The 22027-nt window shown below is 44.3% G+C and overlaps 1 protein-coding gene across 1 annotated transcript; it reads left to right on the forward strand.

Moving 5' to 3' along the window:
• Nucleotides 1-56: 56 nt before the first annotated feature.
• LOC123366667 (sulfotransferase 6B1-like) lies at nucleotides 57-21737 on the forward strand. The gene is made up of 8 exons (XM_045010312.1): nucleotides 57-65; nucleotides 1130-1313; nucleotides 2399-2544; nucleotides 5770-5859; nucleotides 6419-6545; nucleotides 8920-9014; nucleotides 18973-19129; nucleotides 20558-21737. Exons 1-8 carry the CDS (start codon nucleotides 57-59, stop codon nucleotides 20686-20688), a joined length of 939 nt encoding a protein of 312 aa, XP_044866247.1. The 3' UTR covers nucleotides 20689-21737.
• The last annotated feature ends 290 nt before the right edge of the window (nucleotides 21738-22027 follow it).

Raw genomic sequence — 22027 nt, forward strand, 5'->3', positions numbered from 1 at the left:
GAGGGGACAAATCCTACTTGCCTTATTCAGATGAGTAGTACCACTGTCTTCAGGGCATGAGTGAGGTAAGTAAGAACTGAATCTCCAGCAATTATCACTTACTTAGATCATTAATTTTATCCCCTAGTGGTTTTTATAAAATCACTAGGTTTTTATAAAATCACTAGGTGTCGGACTATACTTGTACTAACAATTGCTGTGCCCTGCTGTTTCAAACCAAGGTATAGATCCTGGTGTGAGATTTTGGGGTACACTGCAAGTGAAGATGTGGTTGTAGCACAGGTAGGCACCTGCATGCTAGCTTTAATTTAGCTAGCCCAGGTAATGGTAACAGCGTAAATGTGACTGCACAGGCTTTGGCATGGGCTAACAATCAGAGCACATATCCAGGATTCCCAGTGGGTTTGTAGGCTGGTTGCTAACCTGTGCTGAAGCCTGTGACATCACATCTACACCTCTGTTTCCAGCACTAGCTAGATTAAAGCTACCATGAGTATACCTACCTGTGCTACAATCACACCTTCACTTGCAGTGTAGACATACATGAGAGTGGACAGCAAATTGCACCTCACTTTCTATTGCAAAATGGCTCATGCAAAAAGCCAATGCCATTTTAGACTGCACAGGGAAAAGACTTACTTCATGAAGTAAATTCCTCTCCAAAGGAAGGCATTCTGGCCTTGCACCAAAGATGTTGCTGATATATGTAAAAGAATATACTCAGCATAAGAAAACTGTAGTGTAACTACAATATACTGAGCAAGGTTTTGTGTTTTCAAATGGATACCTAAAATTAGGCTCCTAAATCCATATTATAGCTACTTAAATAAATGGTGTGATTTTCAAAATTGTTGAATATTTGAAATCTTCCCTTGACTCAGGTGGGGACTGCAGAATGCAAAGTGCAGTGCGTGTTTCCCTGAGATGCTTATAGTTCCAGATATCTAGAAAGTTCAGTACACAAGGCCACAGCCCCTTTCAATCTCAAACACTCCAAGTTAATCAGTAACATTTACCTTCATGCCCGAGGGAGTGTCATTCACCATGAAATTACACCATGTATCATTACCACAATTATTTCGCTGTGTTTCAGTCTCTCTGAATAGAGTTTCACAAACATGGATAAGAGCAAGAAGTTGAATATCTGGATGAAATATTGGCTGATAGTGAAAAGGCAGCCCCTGAAGACCTGCTATTTTCCTATAAGGGAATTTTGTACCCTGCTACTATATGCAGCCCTGAAACTTTCCAAGTTTTTGATTCTTTTGAAGCCAGGAGTGATGATGTGATCCTAGCGGGATACCCTAAAAATGGTGACTATTGCTAGCTTGTTACAAAAACTAAATGTGAAATGTTATACAGTAGTTATGAATGATTAGGCACGATTTAATGCAATGATCATACATGACTGACACTGTATTACGGATTGTTCAGATGAATGAAGTGAGAAGAATAATTTCGGCCATTAATGACTGTCAATTACTTTCTTCTCTCTTTGAATATTTACATTTTAAGTAACTATATGTCCAGAGTTTATCAGTTTAGAGAAAATGTTCCTGTGATTCATTGTAGATCTGATTCAATGCAGATGACAAACCGTTACTAATATTTTGCATTGTGATGATGAATGAGCTGAGAAGAAGACAGCTTGACTGTCAATTTGACTTAGTTTGAAGGGCTGGTGGTTTGAAAAACAATTCCATCACTTATTAATTGAGCAAGTCTCACATGGAAAAATTGGATCAAATTCTGCTGTCAGTTTCACTGCTGTACATGGCAAACCCTCAATTGAAGCCAGTGGAATTATTCCAAATTTACACAGCTGAAATGTGAGAAAAAAACAATGTGATTCAGAGATATGAGGGTAATCTAGATTTCACATAACTGTGATCACAAATATTTCTGTCCATTTTACCCAAATTGATTTCTTCTTTTTAGAAGCCATTATTGTATATTTTGCTTTTGGTCAAGCTAGTACTAATGGCTTACCTTGGATTGGCAAGTAGGAGCCTAGTCAGTGACAGTGGTGATGCCTACATTTATCTGTGACATGAATTCATCCAGAGAACATAGTTTTTTAATTTAGTGATTTATAACTAAATTGTTAGTCACAAAGAAGTATGTACTTCAAAACAGGACTGTTCCTGTTTGTTGACAAATTATTTAGCTCAGTCATATGATACTTGTGTTCACTCATAGCTTGTGTCATAAACAACAGGAAAATATTCCTGTATCAAAGTAAGATTTCAGTTTAGTTAGATACTATCCTTGAATGTTAATGTTTTTTCTTCCACAGTAATTGATATCATACACAGAAATTTGCAACTAAATACATTCAACACTTGTTGTGACAGTTTTCACTTCCGTAGTCTTTAAACCAGTTTCTATGTTGTTTCAGGTACTAACTGGCTTGATCAAGTCCTAAATGATTTGGAAATTACAGCTGCAAAATACACAGAGGAGGAAATTAATGAGAGAACGAATATTACAAATGAATTATTCGTAATGCCACGTCTAGAGTTAGGGGATCCAGAGAAATTTAAGGTCAGCTCGGGATGATATTAGAAATGTTAATATGAACCGTAAGAATTGATAAACTGTAATGGTTGAATTTTACAGGCTATGGAGGACTCTTACCTCCCACAAGGTGTGATCAGGTCAGCGCAATCAGGGTGCAGTGAATTTGCTTAGCCAGTCCATGACTGGAAACCATGGAGGTTCCAACAAGGGGTGGATAATTCATGCAAATGACCTCCCCACCGCTGGGTTTCCTTAGATTCTGATCTGTCGCTCTCTCCTTTGCACTACTACTGTCTCCATAGAGCTGACTATGTGGAGAGGAGGGATTTAAGAGCCTCCACCAGAAAAGAGGCAATTAGCAATGGATATATATATCTTTAAAGAGTAACCATAGGGATAATTATTCCAGCCAGGACAGTTAAGCCATTTTAGAACTAACTACTCCAAATAATTAAATTTAAGTGTAAGAGAAATAAAAGTTATGAAATGCATAGACCAGTCAAATTCAAACACCACATTTCTTTTAAAGTGATCAAGAACTAACAACACCACCAATACAAGTATGTGTTGGGAGGTGAGTGAAAGACAGAGTGTGTGTGTGTGTGTATGAGACAGAGAGACACACAGTATGGGTGTGGGAGACAGACACCAGCAGCCACCAGCAAGTTCTCTCTGTCCCACTTCTGAGCCCTGCCGTGCCCCCGCTGATCTGTGGATATAGAGTACTGGGGTGGGAAGGGGAGGTGGATACCCTGACATCAGTGCCCCCCACACACTCTGCACAGCAAGCAGGAGGCTCCTGGGAGCAGCTGGCCAGAGGCTCCAAGGCAGAGGATAGGAGCAGTGCGACAGTGGGAGAAGGGACACCTGAAGTGTACAGCACTTGGTAGACTGCTGAACGGCCACGTAGATTAGAGGGAACTTATGTTAGGGCCATAGAATTGCAGCAAATTACTCCAAAAACAAGAGCAGACTGAGGGGGTAAACACAGCAAGGTGCTAACCCTGGGCCCATGCACAGCTCTCCCACAGAACCCAGCAGTAGTAATCTTCCCAAGAGTGAGGGCGGAGAGGAGTATGAAGGGAACACTGATACTTTCAGAGACACATATGGTGAAACTGAGGGACAATATCAACTATCTGATTGGACCTGCCTCTGGGACCCTTTCCTGGCTCTGCGTACCTACTGCTGGCAGCATGACCACTCCATAAATCTGGTCGGAAGCCAGAACTGCAGCAGAGATATTTGGATCTATGCTTCCTCTTGGTCTGTGGCTTTTCTGAGGTGTCAATGGGCAAAAATGCCCAAACATTAGGGACAAACGTGCAGATCAATGAATAAATAAAAAAAGATAGTGGGAGTATGAATGAACAACAATTACTGGACAAATATTACTTCCCATCATAAGGGGCAGTTTCATTCATTGTCAAATACAGAGACCAACAGGAGCAAAAATTCAAGAGATATGTGATTAATCCTAGATGAACAACCTCTAACACTAGTACAAAGCTCACGGAATCTGCAGCTGCTGAACAGCTGATTTATATGCCATATACGCTCCCTGTAGACAGAACTTGTGTGTGCTTTTATTTTATCATTTTTGTAAGTAACTGATTTTATTGCCTGAGACTTCAGAGGGCCCTCTGTTAGCCAAAAAGCTCTCATAACACAAACAATGCAAACCGCTTCATGCTGTCCTGTCAATGGATCTCAAAGCCTGACCTAGAAGGCTCTGCTGTAGAAGCAGAGAGATCATCCTGTCTCCTGGTCCATTAGATGTTCATTCAGATTAATCTGAATTGTTTTGAAAAATCCACTTCTTTCCCCCTTCGATTTTTCCCATTTCCCATATTTCATCCTTCTCTACCTTTCCTTCTCTCATCCATCCAAAACACTCCCAACATCAGCTCACTAGCCTTGAAGTAATGCTCCTCCTCCCACTGCCACATTGTCTCTCCTTGATCGCAAAGGGCTAGCATGGGAAATCTGTGACGGAGCCAGAAAGGGAAGAACCCAGGACTCCTGACTCTCAGTATCATGTGTTAGCCTCCCCTTGCATTTCATTTTATCAAACTGAAAAAAAAAGGGGGAGGAGGGAGGCTTGACTCAAGATTTAGGTTGGCTTTTATTCTGTTTGAACTGGATTTCCCATCTCTAAGGACAATAAGACAGAGCTATGATGCTGATTTTTATGACACAGTGACCTGTCCTTTTGGAATTGTAGAAAGATATTCATTAGTCACACATAATAATACCATGCTCCTATATAGCTTTTTAAATCAGCAGATCTCAAAGCACTTTACAGAGGAGGTAAGTATCATTATCCCCATTTTACAGAAGGTGAAACTGAGGCACAGAACGGAGAAATGACTTGTGCGCAAACACTCAGAGCATTAGACTGGTACTCAGGAGACCATTCCATCTGCTTGGCCACAAAGCCACCCCTGAGATGTTAGTAAATGCACCCTTACTGGGAGTAACTAGAGGCAGGGCCGGCTTTACGCCAATTCCCCTGATTTCCCGGAATCAGGCCTCGTGCTTAAGAGGGCCCCGCGCCTAAGCGGGTCCCTCTCCGAGTGTCTTCGGCTGCATTTTGGCGGTAGGGGGGTATGCTTCAGGGTCTTTGGCAGCATTTTGGCAGCAGGGGATCCTTCGGTGCCACAGAAGACCCGAAGCAGACCCCCCACCACCGAAGCCCCGAACCTCTGCCGGGTATTGGAATGAGGCCCAGTGGGTCATAAAGCCGGCCCTGACTAGAGGGTGCTATTGCAGAGGGGTTTTCTAGTTCTGTTTATCTGAATGTGTAAGAGTTAGGATTTGGAGAACTGGAGAAGTGCTTATTGTTAGCCGTTAGATAATGAGCGTATCACTCGTTCTGCCTAAGCTCAACTGGACATCTCAAAAGAACAGGCCCCCCTATTTTTAGTCAGGCAGGAAATACTGTTAGAACAGGGTCTTGCACAGTATACATGGGACCACATTCACTAGAGGGCATTAGAGGAACATTAATAATTGGGAGCATGGTAGTTAAAGTTTGAAAGAAATGAGAGATTCAAGAAGAACTTGGAAAAATTAATGCTCATTTGCCTTAGATTCTGCTGTATGTTAATGGTAGTGCCCTCTGGATTGGCAGGAAAGAAATATTATTTCCTGCTAAGTCTAATTTTTTAAAATAAATAATTCTTAAAAAGATAACATTCTATTAAAGAGGCTATTTAATTCTGTCTTTCTTTCCAATTTTATTTAAAGAGGATGAAGGAATTACCTTTCAGAAGAATCATAGTAACACATCTCTCTCCTGAAATCCTGCCCAAATCTATTTTCAAAAGCAAGGCGAAGGTGAGTCCTCATTTACAGTATCGTAGAAAATACCCACTGTAAAGGCACTTTCAGACCCGTTTGGATTTCCTCTATGTTATATACAGGGCCTTGGGTTTTCTATGATTCCATCTAGGTTTTATGGTTGTGAAGATAAGATTTCTGCATGTGAACTGATACAGTGTTGTGTACTAGGACAGCGGACAACTGAAAGAATAGCTTTAGGGTGGGAGTAAACTGGCCTCATTCGTCTACATGGTGCATGAACACTGAAATCTAATGCTGACAATTTAAATGTTGACTGTTTCTCTGCTATCATTTCAGGAGAAAATATCCTGCTAATGAGCTTAGCCATTCCTTATTTTTCAAATAAGGTAAAATTAATTAAACTGATTCTACTGATGCTGTGATTGTAAAACAAATATAAACTTTTTCTTACTTAATTATTAATTATTTATATTACCATAGTGCCAAGAGCACTAGTCATAGACCAGGATCTTATTGTGCTAGGAAAAGTACAAACTTTTTTGTATTGACTTTCAAGCTTTAAACAAATAGTTTGTTTACTTATATTTTTTAGATACTGCTGCTGGTTCGAAATCCAAAAGACACCGCTGTATCTTACTTCCATTTTCACAATAATATACCTACACTTCCCTCCTTCAGCTCATGGGATGAGTATTTTACAGCTTTTATGCATGGAAAATGTACACTCTGTTTTTCAGCTATTCTGATTAATTAGTACATTGGCAAAACTGGGCACTGGGATTCAGGAAGACGCGGGGCAGATTCTGATCTTAGTTGTAATGTTATAATTCAGGAAGAACTTCATGGTCTTAGTTAGAGTTATTCTAGATTTATAAATGATGTAATTGAAATCAGCCTGTGACCTCTGAAATCAAGAGATAATTCATTCGCTGACACTGACTCCCTCTGTGATCTTGAGTAAGTCATGTAAGCTCTTACGGCCTGACTACCATTACCCTGAACTTTATACAGTCTGAAACACAGATTTAGGAAATTAAATATGAGTTATATTAGTGACTATGCTAATACAGTACTTATGAAAATAGTGTGACATAGTAAGGCCAGATGGCTATAGGAAAGTAATGAGAAACAGGTATGTTAGCCCCAGGCTAAACAAATCCCTGTTACCATGGTAACCAAATGGCAGTTGCTCCAGGTTAATCAAGACACCTGAGGCCAATTAAGATCTTTCCAGAAGGCAGGGGGGACACTAGGTTGATTGGGATACCTGAAGCCAATCAGGGGCTGGCTGAAAACTAGTTAAAAGCCTCCCAGTTAGTCAAGTGGGTGTGCATGTCAGGAGCTGCAGGAGGAAGTTGGGCCGTTGGAGAGGCTGAGGAGTACACACCATATCAGGCACAAGGAAGGAAGCCCTGAGGTAAAGGTGAAGTGGATCTTGAGGAAGTGGGGGGCTGCTGTGGAGAAGTAGCCCAGGGAATTGTACATGTCCTGTTTCTAAAAAGTCAGTTACCATAGCTGATACTATTAGAGTCCCTGGGCTGGAGCCTGGATTAGAGGGTGGGCCTGGGCTCCCACCTTTACCCCCCTAATTAATCACTGAGTCTGGGAGACAACTGAAACTGTGCATCTCTCGCTGGCTTATGATGAAAATGGCTCAGTAGGCTGTGACCCTTGCCTCTAGAGAGAGAAGGGCTACGTCGAGGGTCACAGTGAGCCTCTGAGGCTAGCAAAATCTGCCAGGAAACGCGGGACCCACAGAGATAAAGACAGAGCTTTGTCACAATAGGTATAAGCATGCTGGCCTAGAAGTCCAAACTCAATATTCCCAGTCAAAACAACTTCCCCCTATACTTTTCCCCTGCTAATCTATGCATCAAATGAATTAATTTAGTGGGTAGAAGGCTAAAATTCTTCCCACTGGTGCATAAAGAAGGGAATACAGGTGAGCAAAATGTTTTCAACTAATTGTTTTTTGGGGGTCAAAAATATTTGCTGACTTCAGGTTGAATTTCGTAAATGGTTTTGTTTGGAAATAAAATTTCTAAACAGAGGAAACATTTTGTTTCAATTGTTCTGAATCATTTCATTTTGACTGTTTCAGTTTGAAATGTTTTGTTAAACTTTTCTATTCAAAATTGCATTTCGCATTCAAATTTGGTCAGTTAAAGAAAAGACTACAAAAAGGGTGAAAAGAATCCAAAACGGCTGGATCAAAATGAATAACTCAAAATAAAATTTGTTTGGAGTCAAGTGAAACATTTTGGTTGATTTTAAACTAAGATTTTTCTACTTTTTTGATTCAGCAAAAAAACAAAAACAAAAAAAAACCCATTGTTTTTGGTTCAAATCAAACCAGATTCTGTTTTGGATTTTTTGGTTCACTGTCCAACCCAAAAAATCCATCACTCACTCAGCTGTGATAGGGAACAGTGCAAAGGAGAACCTTCTTTCTGACCCAGCCAGCAGTCAGACAGGATATCTCCATGGCAAACAGGAGAGCGCTGGAATGTTCAGCTGGCTGGCTTTCCAGCTTGTATGCTATGTCCCTAAGGTGGTTAAGAGGGTGTTTAGTCCTTTCCACCTAATACAGTCGTTCTTAACCTTTACTGCAACCTGCACCCCTTTGGTTCTCAAAATATGTTCTCGCACCCCTTATCACTCTTCTCGCACCCCTCAAAACGTATGTTAATAAATACATAGATTTGATTAAACAAAGTAGCTGTATTTACGTGCCTGTGCTTAATTTGTGTTTTTAATGATTTACCTTCTAAAAAAATCTGGCTTGTCTCACATCCCCAGAAAGGGCACCTCGCACCCCCAGGGGGTGCGTGCACCCCAGGTTAAGAACTACTGACCTAGTAGATGTGTGCCCTTCCATTAGTGGCCAGTACTAGCCCTTAGATGGAGGGAATACTTATTGCTTCTGTTCAGAAGAGCAGTAGCAAAACGTGTTACTGTAGTCCTCACCTCAAAACTCTGTCGACACCATAAAGTCAGCCTCAGCCTATAAAAGGAGTCCACGTTCCTTTTCTCAGTTCATCTTTACCTCATTATTACTGAATCATTCTGATTTTCTGGGGTTTTTTTCTCCAGTGTGTTGGGGCTCCTATTTTGGTTATTTAGTTGAATGGAACAAGCATATGGATGATGAAAATGTTATGGTGATAACCTATGAAGAGCTGAAAGAGGTGAGGTTAATGCTGTTTAAAGGAATCTTTGATTCATACTGAATTAATGCATAGCTAATGATAACAACAGAGCTACTAAGCCAATGCAAGGCCTATGCAATTCATTTTGTTTTTGATAGAAACCGACAAAACAAATTTTCATGAAAATTTGATCAACAAGCCACATTCTATTAAAAAAACCTTATGTCTCAGTGGAAATTCTTAAATCCGCTCTACTTCAACCCTATAAAGAAATAAGTCAGATGCAAATGTCATATAGTCCTAGTTCAAGACCTCTGAGTAGGGTGGAATTTCACCCTCTGTGACCACCAATGTGCCAAGAAACTTGAATCTAGGACAGGGGCGGCTCTAGCCATTTCGCCGCCCCAAGCATGGCGGTACGCCGCAGGGGGCGCTCTGCCGGTCGCCGGTTCCGCGGCTCTGGTGGACCTCCCACAGGCGTTCTTGTGGACGGTCCGCTGGTCCCGCAGCTCCACCGAAGACTCCACCGAAGCTGCGGGACCAACGGACCCTCCGCCGGCACACCTGCGGGAGGTCCACCGGAGCTGCCTGCCGCCCTCCCGGTGACCGGCAGAGCACCCCCTGCGGCATGGCCCGTGCTGGGGCCTGGAGCCGCCCCTGATCTAGGAACAAAGATTTTGGAACGAATAAGGCCTACATCTAATAGTATTCACTTCATGGGGAAATGATTAACAAGAGCCAACATCAGCCTTGCTGTAAGCAGATGTAACGCTGTTACCTTTCAATGGATTTCCACCCATTCACTTACTTCATTTAGCCCTGAAACTCAGATAAAACATTGTCACAATAAAACTGGCCAAGTTTTTCAGTCCTCACTCAGTCAAACCTTTAATTGTCTTTAGTGGGAAATTTTGCCAAAATGGAAGACAATAAGATATGTCCATCTGTAACCAATGTGGACTTCTCCAAATCTCACATGTGAGTGAGCTGGATGGGATTGTAGTCTACATATTGAATTAACCTAAATTACAGTAACATGAAGTGTGTGAAACACTGACAAAATCCACAAAGCCATCTAATAACAATTTCCATTTGCAAATCAAGGCTGTCTTTAGCATGCCTTCCTATTATGCCCAGCTACCACCAGGGCCGCCCAGAGGATTCCGGGGGCCCGGGGTCTTCGGCGGCGGGGGGCCCTTCCGTTCCGGGACCCGCTGCCAAAGTGCCCCGAAGACCCGCGGCGGGAGCCCCCCGCCACCGAATTACCGCCGAAGCGGGACCTGCCGCCGAAGCGCAGTCCGGTCTTCGGCGGTAATTCGGTGGCTGGGGGGGGGTCCCCGCCGCGGGTCTTCGGGGCACTTCGGCGGCGGGTCCCGGAACAGAAGGGGCCCCCCGCCGCCGAAGACCGGGCTGCGCTTCGGCGGCGGCGGGTCCCGCTTCCCCGCCCCCGCCTCTTACCCGAGCGCGTCTCCGGCGGGGCCTGAGCTCCGTCCCGCTCAGAGCCGCGTGGTGAGGGGGCGGGGCTGTGAGCTCCACGCCGAGCGGAGGCAGCTGCCCCGCCCCCTCCGCACGCCGCTCTGAGCGGGGCGGGGCTCAGGCCCCGTTGGAGCTCCCAGTCCCGCCCCCTCCCCACGCGGCTCTGAGCGGGGCGGGGCTCAGGGGCCCCGGCGGAGACTCGGCGCTTGATGTGCTGAGGCTCCAGGAGTGGGGTGGAGGCGGGAGCCTCTGCTCTTCTCTTGGGGGCCCCTGAGGAGCCCGGGGCCCGGGGCAAATTGCCCCCTTTGCCCCCCCCTCTGGGCGGCCCTGGCTACCACAAAGCATATGGAGAGTGACCATGGAGAAATGCTAACCACTTGTATAATAGGTTAAGTGGAAAACCCATGTTCAGTTTGCAGTCTGATTATGATCCTGACACCCAACCTTGCTAAAGTGAAATGAATTCACCTGAAATTTCACAGCAGTGATAAACGGCAGGGTAGATTTTTTTTGTCCTGGAAAGATTGCTGAAAATTGGACAAGGTGTTTGGGCAATTATTTAAAAAGTAAAATAAAAAGAGGGTGATCTAATTTCTTCAGTGCCTGCAGTATGGTACCTTGGCCCCACACTAAATCTATTTAGAAAAAATAGTCTCTCTCTCTCTAAGGCCTGGTCTACACTAGGATTTTATGTCGAATTTAGCAGCGTTAATTCGACTTAACCGTGCAATTGTCCACACCAGGAAGCTAATTCGTTCGACCTAGAGGGCTCTTTAGTTCGAATTCTGTACTCCTCCCCGATGAGGGGAGTAGCGCTAAATTCGACATGGCTATGTCGAATTAGGCTATGTGTGGATGGAAATCGACCTTAGTAGCTCCGGGAGCTATCCCACAGTGCGCCACTCTGTTGACGCTCTGGACAGCAGTCCGAGCTTGGATGTTCTGACCAGCCACACAGGAAATGCCCAGGGAAAATTTGACATGCTCCGGTGCCTTGTGGATGTTCTGCAGGACCGCAGGCAGGAGGACAGAGCCCCCCTGCACTGTATCTGCAACCACCCTCCCCCGCCACAAAGTCCCAAACCCCCCTCACCCAAAGTAACAAGAAGGAGGGGTGCCCGGGGCCGTGAAAACTGTCACTGCAGAGTGCACAAATACAAGAAGGCTCTCATTCCCTAAATGTTGAGAAGTCCTTCCCTTCCTGGCTCACCGAAGCCCCAATCCCAGTTTCATCCCCTAACTGTGTAGTTGATTATTAAAAGTAGTTTGCTGTTAATTACTATTTCCGTCAAGTTCTTCTACAGAAGACTGTCTGTGAAGGGGGGGCGGAAGGGGGTTGTTAATTGCATAGGACAGTCACCTTCACCAGGGTACAGACACGGGGGCAGGATCAGCAGCAGGTCACACACACAGTGCAGTCAGTAGGCACCCTGGTCGGTCTGGGAGGTGTTTTCCATGTTCTGTGTGGGTGGGGGGTACGTGACTTTGTGGCATGGAAGGGCGGTTACAGAACTTATGCTGCAGTCCTTGTCCCGGACCACAGAGCCACGCAGCAGGGGAATCTGTAACTGTCCTCCCCCGCCACAAGGTCACATAGCCCCCGCACACAGAGTCCCGAAAAGGAGGGATGGCAGGCTCCGTTGAAACAACCAGTCCGGCACTGCAGACCGCTCTAGGAGCAGGAGCCTATCATTCCTCGAGTGTAGAAGTGGTGTTAACATCACTGCACACCCTACCCACCACAGTCTGCATCCCTGTTTCAACCCTTTAACACGAATTCATTAATAAAGAAAACATTGTTAATTAACACTGTTCCATTAACTTTATTTTTAAACGTGTGTTGGAAGGGGGGGAACGGGGTATGTAACCGCAGAAGAAAGTCAACAGTAACTGAAGCAGGGGCAGGTTCAGCTTCTCTGTAAAGAAACTGAACAGTCACAGGTCACGCTGCTCGCCGAGGAACCTAGCCTTCAAAGCCTCCCGGATGCACAGCGCTTCCCACTGGGCTCTTCTAATTGCACGGCTGTCTGGCTGAGCATAATCAGCAGCCAGGCGATTTGCCTCAACCTCCCATCCCGCCATAAAGGTCTCCCCCTTGCTCTCACAGAGATTGTGGAGCACACAGCAAGCTGCAATAACAATGGGGATATTGGTGGGCGGGGCATTCACTCAGGCCAGGGCTTTATAAAGCCGCGGACAAGCGACCAGGGAGCTTTGCGAACAGGGGCTGCTAACAGGGAGTATTGCAAGGGAGTTGGGGAGTGGGAAGGGAGCGGGAGTCCCTCGCTAGCCGTAACCCCTTCCCTGTGCCCCCACCCCTAAAATCCTAAAACCTATAAACCGAACTACATTCAAAACCTCTTTCTTTAAACCACCCTTACATTAACTAGGAGACAATGCAGGCAGAAGCCCAGCAGCAGGGTGGGGGCTATCCAGTTTATTGCGCTGAGTGTTGCATGTATGATTACCTGCCCTGTGGGCGGGTGGCATATGTGTGCAGTCGGTGCAAGGAGCTCCTGGCCCTCAGAGACCATGTACGGACTTTGGAGGCCAGGGTGGCGGAACTGGAGGAGCTAAGAGAGGCAGAGAGGTATGTTGATGAGGCTTTCCGGGACACTGTAGAATTGTCCCACCTCCGCTTAGACAGCTCCTGTGCTGTTGAGGAGGAAGAAAGGCCCAGGGAAGCAGAGCAGTTGATGGGAGCAGAGGGAGACCTTCCCGTAGTCGGGACCCTCCTTCCAGATGGTGCTGGGGTTGCCTCTCGCACTGAGGTTACCTCTCCGGGGGAGGGAACTCCAGTTTCTAGGAAAAGGCAGGTGTTAGTAATGGGAGATTCGATTATTAGAAATGTAGATAGCTGGGTCTGTGATGACCGGGAGAACCGTATGGTGACTTGCCTGCCTGGTGCGAAGGTTGCGGATCTCTCGAGGCATCTAGATAGACTTATGTGTAGTGCTGGGGAGGAGCCGGTGGTCGTGGTACATGTAGGTACCAATGACATAGGGAAGGGTAAGAGAGATGTCCTGGAAGCCAAATTTAGGCTGCTAGGAAAGAGACTGAAATCCAGGACCTCTATGGTGGCATTTTCAGAAATGCTCCCAGTTCCATGCGCAGGGCCAAGTAGGCAGGCAGAGCTTCAGAGTCTCAATGCGTGGATGAGACGATGGTGTAGAGAGGAGGGGTTCACGTTCATTAGGAACTGGGGAAACTTCTGGGCTGGGAGGAGCCTATACAGGAGAGATGGGCTCCACCTAAACCAAAGTGGAACCAGACTGCTGGCGCTAAACATTAAAAAGGTTGTAGAGCAGTTTTTAAACTAGGAGATGGGGGAAAGCCGACTGCTGCAGAGGAGCGTGTGGATTGGACACAGACTTCTCTTAGGGGAGAGTCTGATGATAGAGAATCTCCAGGTTATAGTCAGGAGCAGAGGACTGAAAAGTATAATGTAAGGGCCGGATCAGATGATAAACAGTCACATAAAAAAGAATCTGGCACATCAGAAAAAGGCAGGCTAATAAACAGGGACAAGTTTTTAAAGTGCTTGTACACAAATGCCAGAAGTCTAAATAATAAGATGGGTGAACTAGAGTGCCTTGTGATAAAGGAGGCTATAGATATAATAGGCATCACAGAAACCTGGTGGACTGAGAGCAACCAATGGGACACAATCATTCCGGGGTACAAAATATATCGGAAGGACAGAACAGGTCGTGCAGGGGGAGGAGTGGCACTATATGTGAAAGAAAGTGTAGATTCAAATGAAGTAAAAATCGTAAGCGAATCCACATGTTCCATAGAGTCTCTATGGATAGAAATTTCATGCTCTAGTAAAAATATAACATTAGCGATCTATTATCGACCACCTGACCAGGACAGTAATAGTGATGATGAAATGCTAAGGGAAATTAGAGAGGCTATCAAAATTAAGAACCCAATAATAGTGGGGGATTTCAATTATCCCCATATTGACTGGGAACATTTCACTTCAGGACGAAATGCAGAGATAAAATTTCTCGATACTTTAAATGACTGCTTCATGGAGCAGCTGGTACGGGAACCCACAAGGGGAGAGGAAACTCTAGATTTAATCCTGAGTGGAGCGCAGGAGCTGGTCCAAGAGGTAACTATAGCAGGAAATAGTGACCATAATACAATAGCATTCAACATCCCTGTGGTGGGAAGAACACAACTGCCCAACACTGTGGCCTTTAATTTCAAAAGGGGGAACTATACAAAAATGAGGGGGTTAGTTAGACAAAAGTTAAAAGATACAGTGACTAAAGTGAAATCCCTGCAAGTTGCATGGGCCCTTTTTAAAGACACCATAATAGAGGCCCAACTTCAATGTATACCCCAAATTAAGAAAAACAGTAAAAGAACTAAAAAAGAGCCACCGTGGCTTAACAACCATGTAAAAGAAGCAGTGAGAGATAAAAAGACTTCCTTTAAAAAGTGGAAGTCAAATCCTAGTGAGGCAAATAGAAAGGAGCACAAACACTGCCAATTTAAATGCAAGAGTGTAATAAGAAAAGCCAAAGAGGAGTTTGAAGAACGGCTAGCCAAAAACTCCAAAGCTAATAATAAAATGTTTTTTAAGTACATCAGAAGCAGGAAGCCTGCTAAACAACCAGTGGGGCCCCTTTATGATCAAAATACAAAAGGAGCGTTTAAAGATGATCAAGTCATTGCGGAGAAACTAAATGGATTCTTTGCTTCAGTCTTCACGGCTGAGGATGTTAGGGAGATTCCCAAACCTGACCTGGCTTTTGTAGGTGACAAATCTGAGGAACTGTCACAGATTGAAGTGTCACTAGAGGAGGTTTTGGAATTAATTGATAAACTCAACATTAACAAGTCACCGGGACCAGATGGCATTCACCCAAGAGTTCTGAAAGAACTCAAATGTGAAGTTGCGGAACTATTAACTAAGGTTTGTAACCTGTCCTTTAAATCGGCTTCGGTACCCAATGACTGGAAGTTAGCTAATGTAACGCCAATATTTAAAAAGGGTTCTAGGGGTGATACCGGTCTGTAATTGCCGGGAAGTCTAACGTCGGTACTGGGCAAATTAGTTGAAACAATAGTAAAGAATAAAATTGTCAGACACATAGATAAACATAAACTCTTGAGCAATAGTCAACATGGTTTCTGTAAAGGGAAATCGTGTCTTACTAATCTATTAGAATTCTTTGAAGGGGTCAACAAACATGTGGACAAGGGAGATCCGGTGGACATAGTGTACTTGGATTTCCAGAAAGCCTTTGACAAGGTCCCTCACCAAAGGCTCTTACGTAAATTAAGCTGTCATGGGATAAAAGGGAAGGTCCTTTCATGGATTGAGAACTGGTTAAAGGACAGGGAACAAAGGGTAGGAATTAATGGTAAATTCTCAGAATGGAGAGGTGTAACTAGTGGTGTTCCCCAAGGGTCAGTCCTCGGACCAATCCTATTCAATTTATTCATAAATGATCTGGAGAAAGGGGTAAACAGTGAGGTGGCCAAGTTTGCAGATGATACCAAACTTCTCAAGATAGTTAAGACCAAAGCAGATTGTGAAGAACTTCAAAAAGATCTCACAAAACTAAGTGATTGGGCAACAAAATGGCAAAATGAAATTTAATGTGGATAAATGTAAAGTAATGCACATTGGAAAAAATAACCCCAACTATACATATAACATGATGGGGGGCTAACTTAGCTACAACGAGTCAGGAAAAAGATCTTGGCGTCATCGTGGATAGTTCTCTGAAGATCTCCACTCAGTGTGCAGAGGCGGTCAAAAAAGCAAATAGGATGTTAGGAATCATTAAAAAGGGGATAGAGAATAAGACTGAGAATATATTATTGCCCTTATATAAATCCATGGTACGCCCACATCTCGAATACTGTGTACAGATGTGGTCTCCTCATCTCAAAAAAGATATTCTAGCACTAGAAAAGGTTCAGAAAAGGGCAACAAAAATGATTAGGGGTTTAGAGAGGGTCCCATACGAGGAAAGATTAAAGAGGCTAGGACTCTTCAGTTTGGAAAAGAGAAGACTAAGGGGGGACATGATAGAGGTATATAAAATCATGAGTGATGTTGAGAAAGTGGATAAGGAAAAGTTATTTACTTATTCCCATAATACAAGAACTAGGGGTCACCAAATGAAATTAATAGGCAGCAGGTTTAAAACAAATAAAAGGAAGTTCTTCACGCAGCGCACAGTCAACTTGTGGAACTCCTTACCTGAGGAGGTTGTGAAGGCTAGGACTATAACAATGTTTAAAAGGGGACTGGATAAATTCATGGTGGCTAAGTCCATAAATGGCTATTAGCCAGAATGGGTAAGAATGGTGTCCCTAGCCTCTGTCCGTCAGAGGATGGAGATGGATGGCAGGAGAGAGATCACTTGATCATTGCCTGTTAGGTTCACTCCCTCTGGGGCACCTGGCATTGGCCACTGTTGGTAGACAGATACTGGGTTAGATGAACCTTTGGTCTGACCCGGTATGGCCTCTCTTATGTTCTTATGGTTTTGCTGAGATCCAAGCGAGTCAGTAAGCTCCTCCATCTCCCCTTGAGACGTCCGAAAGCACGTTGAATGATGACAGTTACCCAAGACCACCCTCGACACATTTTTCCCCCCAGCATGCATTGTGGGGAAATCACAGAATTCAAATGGGCAGCGGGGACTGCGGGAACTGTGGGATAGCTTCCCACAGTGCACCGCTTCCAATGTCGACGCTTGCCCCGTTAGTGTGGACTCACAAAGTCGAATTAGTGTCCTTAGTGTGGACACACAAATTCGACTTTGTACGGTCGATTCCACAAATTTGAATTAAGTTAAATAGAATTAATCTGGTAGTGTGGACATACCCTAAGAGGTTGTCAGCTTTCCACCAGAAAATGCTGATTCAATGAACTCTATCCGTGGGAACATGTAAATTGCTTCAACATTTTCGATGGCTTCCAGGCTCCCCAGTTCCCTAACTAGCAGCAGTGGCGGATTAACCACTGGGCCAATGGGGCCTGTGCCCAGGGGCCACAGCTAATTGGGAGCCCTTGGAAAAATGGGTGCCCCAACGTGCTCTGCCTGCTTGGTGCTCCTGCTGGGGAGTAGGATCAGTGCCGGCTCTAGCAATTTCGGCGCCCCAAGCACGGCGGCACGCCGCAGGGGGAGCTCTGCCACTTGCCAGTCCCGTGGCTCTGGTGGACCTCCCGCAGGCGTCCCTGCAGAGGGTCCGCTGGTCCCGCGGCTCCGGTGGACCTGCCGCAAGCATGCCTGCGGATGCTCCACCAGAGCCGCGGGACCAGCGGACCCTCCGCAGCCATGCCTGCGGGAGGTCCACCGGAGCCGCCTGCCGCCCTCCCGGCAACCGGCAGAGCGCCCCCCGCGACATGCCGCCCCAAGCACACGCCTGGAGTGCTGATGCCTGGAGCCGGCCCTGAGTGGGATGCGGATGCGGGGGCTTGCCCCACTCCCCGGCAGGAGCACCATGTGGGCAGACCCAGCTGAGGTATCAGTGCAGGAGTGCCAGGCAGGGCAGGGCAAGCCCCCATGCCCCAACCCCATTTCCCCAGCAGGATTGCTGGTAGGGGAGTGGGGGGTCTGCAGGCAGAAGGGGTGGGGAGGGGACCCCACTTGCTGTGGCCCAGGGCCCCACAAAACCATAATTTGCCTCTGGCCAGGAGTCTGGGTTGCTGGCTTCCAGGGATGCCTGCTTCACGAATGGACCGGTGGGCTCCTAGGCTCCCTGAGCAGCTGACTCCCTAGCTCCCTGGGCTACCAGAAATCATATTTCATTTTGGAAACACCACAACCTTTCCACAATAGGAACATTTCAGCATGTCCAAAACAAAATATTGCAGAATTTCAATTTTTGGCCTTTCATCCTGATTCTTGATGAAAAGTCCTGCAAATTCAATATTTTTGGTGGGATGGAAATTCTATTTCCTGGCTTGCTCTGAGGGGCTCAATTATTTTATTTTAATTTATTCTCCTAGTTTTCCTCTTATTATTTTTAGGTCCACTATTGTCAAATCCCGTTAGAACAGCTCTTTCTGCTCAGTGGTGTATCTGTCAAAATGCACCGTCACTTGGTGTGTGAAGAGTACAGAATTCCTTATTCAGGCATGTCCTTATTTGCACATTTCTTAGCAATGTCTTTTGCTTCAGCACACCTGAAGTATATGAATACTAACAGGTATAAACTTTCTGGACTCAATTATGTGCTGAAAGGCTCTACGTGGTATTATTATTACTCACTTGTATGCAAAGCCACATATAAAAAGTATAGAGCCCGCTCTTCATTTAGACAAAGTATCCTACTTGCATGAGTAAGGAGTTCAGGAGAAGGCCCTCGGTACAGAATCTGCCCGGAAGTTACACCTCTTAGAGTTTCTCAGTGATGCAAATTGAAGTAATTCTGCTACGTGAAAGTACGAACCCTTCAGAGATACTGTTATAATCACTCCACAGGTGTGATCCAAATGGAATGTTGTTTCAATAATATTCACTCTTATCTTCCTTGTTTTCAGAATCAGACATTAGGACTGAAAAAAATAGCTGACTTCTTTGGGTTCTCCCTAAGTGAGGAAGAGATTCAGACTGTTGCAGAGAACAGCAGCTTCGAAGCTATGAAAGAGAAATCCTTCAAAACCCATGGAACATTTGGGAAAATTCTCTTCCGTACAGGTACATTTCTGAAAACTCCCTATAAATGATCACCAGTCCCTTGCAGTGAACTCACTAGCACAGCACCTCTAGCTGGCTAGGTGAACTGAAGATGCAGGTTCAGATGAGGTCTTGGCTCCAGCATCCCTATGTTTTAGGGAGGTTGTAAAAGTCTTGGCCTTTGTGACATCACAGGCTTGGCAACTCTAGCTTGCTGGTGTGATGTGAAGGCACAGTCCTCTGCAAGGGTTCATAGCTCAGGACCTCTGTCTTGTTGGGATAATATCCAGGAACCTTTTATTGCTGGGTGGATGGCCAGGGAAAGGCCTCTCTGATGCCACTAGAGGAGCACTGATAACCCCCACTGTAACGAGCATGTGACATCCACCTCCAATCCCAGGCCAAAGACAAAATCCAGAGTGCATCCAACTATAGGTGTTGAGCCAGACTGTCCCTGGGCAAGTGCTATGGCTGTTATTGGTGGCTTTGGAATCTTGGGCTAACGTAAAAGCACCACAATCAGTGCAGAAGTTGAAATCACCTAATACAATTGCTGCAGTGACTCTGGCACTACCACTGGTTAGCTCAGGAAGGTACTCTGAGATACAGTGGGGTTACCTGTAGCTCACATTAGCCTGGAGCTCTCTTATCTTTCATTGGGATTTCACTGAATCCCATCCGTTGTGGGGAAGACTACATCTGTCTCTCCCACAGCCTCACCACTGGCCCGCCTCTCCTGATGTGTGGATCACATGGTCTCCAGAGAAAGTGGAAGATGTTCTGAAGACAATTTACCCCACCTTATAGAGAATACATCAGATTCATGTGTGGAAGTTCCCCTCTGTGGGTTATGAATCATGGGGGCATTATCAGGTCCTGAGTTAGGATCTCTGGCTGCCATAGGCTGAGAGTGGCACACAAGAACAGAGCTGCTAATGGTGGAGTGTACATGGAGAATCTGATCTCTTCCCCTACATTTATTTAAGAATAAGCACCACACCTAACAATATACATGCTTAGTTTGCAGTTTGAAGACCACCTTATAGAGGAAAAAAAACTACAGCCTTGGGGCCAAATCAGACCAGGTGTAAATGAGTGTAATGACTCTTGAATATTACAAAATGGATGTTTCTGGGGCCAATTATTTCTGAGATATGGTATGACTAAAACAGAAGATATACCAAGAACTTTACCTATATTTTTAAAAAATCCTACATTTTAGTAATGGCTTCTATACTTCAACTCATACATTGCTGAAAAATTCTCCTGTCGTCACAAACTTCAAATGTAGAGGAACAAGAAGAAAGGATCAGTTCTTAGGGATATAGATGGGGGAGTGAAGGTTGTAATGTGCAAAAATCAGACTTGCAATGGAAAACTACTTACAACTTCAACCAAGGAGTGATGATCCTTTCTAACAAATGATTATATAATATTTAATGTTTGCAGGAATTGTTGGTGACTGGAAGGACCATTTCTCTGAAGCTCAGAGTAAAGAAATGGACAGAAAATTTGAAGAGTGTTTAGCAGGAACTAAACTGGGAGAAAAGATGAACTATGGGGTGTATTGCAACGCCTAAAGAGCAAAACCTAATGTGACTGTTTCCCTTAGTATGATTTGTTCACTTGTTTTTGTACACTGGAAAAATAATCTAAACTTGTGTGTATCCAATTGTAAATAATTATGTTCTAGTCCATAATACCAGCAATTTATGTCAGATGTGTGCTTTAAATTTGATACCTCACCCTGCTTAATAGATCTTTTATGTATGCATATGCCCATTGTATGGCATTGCCTTAGAAAGGAGCCCTAGACTTCATTATCATCTATGCTATTCTGAGGAGGTATCAGGCAGAAGCACCATCAGTTATTTAACCACTCTATCAAAAACAATGTAATCGGTGAGCCAATTTTGCACTGAGAAATCCCTTGAAATTCATGGGAGTTGCATTTGATGTAAGTCAGTGCAGAATTAGGCTTAGAGTGTCCAGATGATCCAGATGTCCAAAAGTGATAGAAATTCCACCAAATAGATTAGTTTTTGCCATTAACAATGACTTGAATGTGGCTATCTTCTGGTGGAAAAGGCTGAATCCCTCCAGGATAACTGTTATCCAAGCAGCTTTTCTGTTTTTCTGCTTGCATTCATTATTTGTCTGTGTCCTTTTAAATCTTTGATTTGATAAGTGCATTAAAAATGTTATTAATTAGTTCATCTTGTCTCAATTGGAGGGGGCATGTTGGAACCCTGGCTAGGATTGCCAGTTTTGTTGGGACATATTCCTGGTGGTTTTATCACATTAATTAAAGATTAATCTTTAATTCCTGGAGACTCCAAGGAGTTCAGGACAAGCACATTTCAGTGAATTTAGCCAATAATCTTTGAAATCTAATGAGGAATAACGAAATAATTGCATCCTTTGTGATCAAAGATCATAGAATATCAGAGTTGGAAGGGACCTCAGGAGGTCATTTAATCCAACCCTCTGCATCTAGGATTAAATTGTTATCTCTGTGCCTAATATATGAGGTCCAAGAAATTATCAATATTATAATTAAATATTTTTATTTTTCTGATACTGCAGTTTTGCTATATCTTGCTCCAGAAATATATATTAACTTTCTAGATACTGGTATTTGTTCGAAATCCAAAAGACATAGCTATGTATTTTTACTATTTTACCAATGGCATATCTCCACTTCCCTCTTATGAAACCTGGGATAAATTCTTCACAGCTTTCATGACTGGAAAATGTACTGCTCCCTTTTCTACCTATGCCAATTATTCAATGTGTAGACTAAATCTGAAAATATAGAATTTGTAACCCAGAATCATTATGCTCTTTTCATTTATTTTATCAGAACAATGACAGAGGTTAATAGAAGGATCTTTAAAAATTCAGACAATCTTCTTTCAT

This window comes from Mauremys mutica, chromosome 3 (assembly GCF_020497125.1).
Source record: "Mauremys mutica isolate MM-2020 ecotype Southern chromosome 3, ASM2049712v1, whole genome shotgun sequence".
Classification (NCBI taxonomy): domain Eukaryota; kingdom Metazoa; phylum Chordata; order Testudines; family Geoemydidae; genus Mauremys; species Mauremys mutica.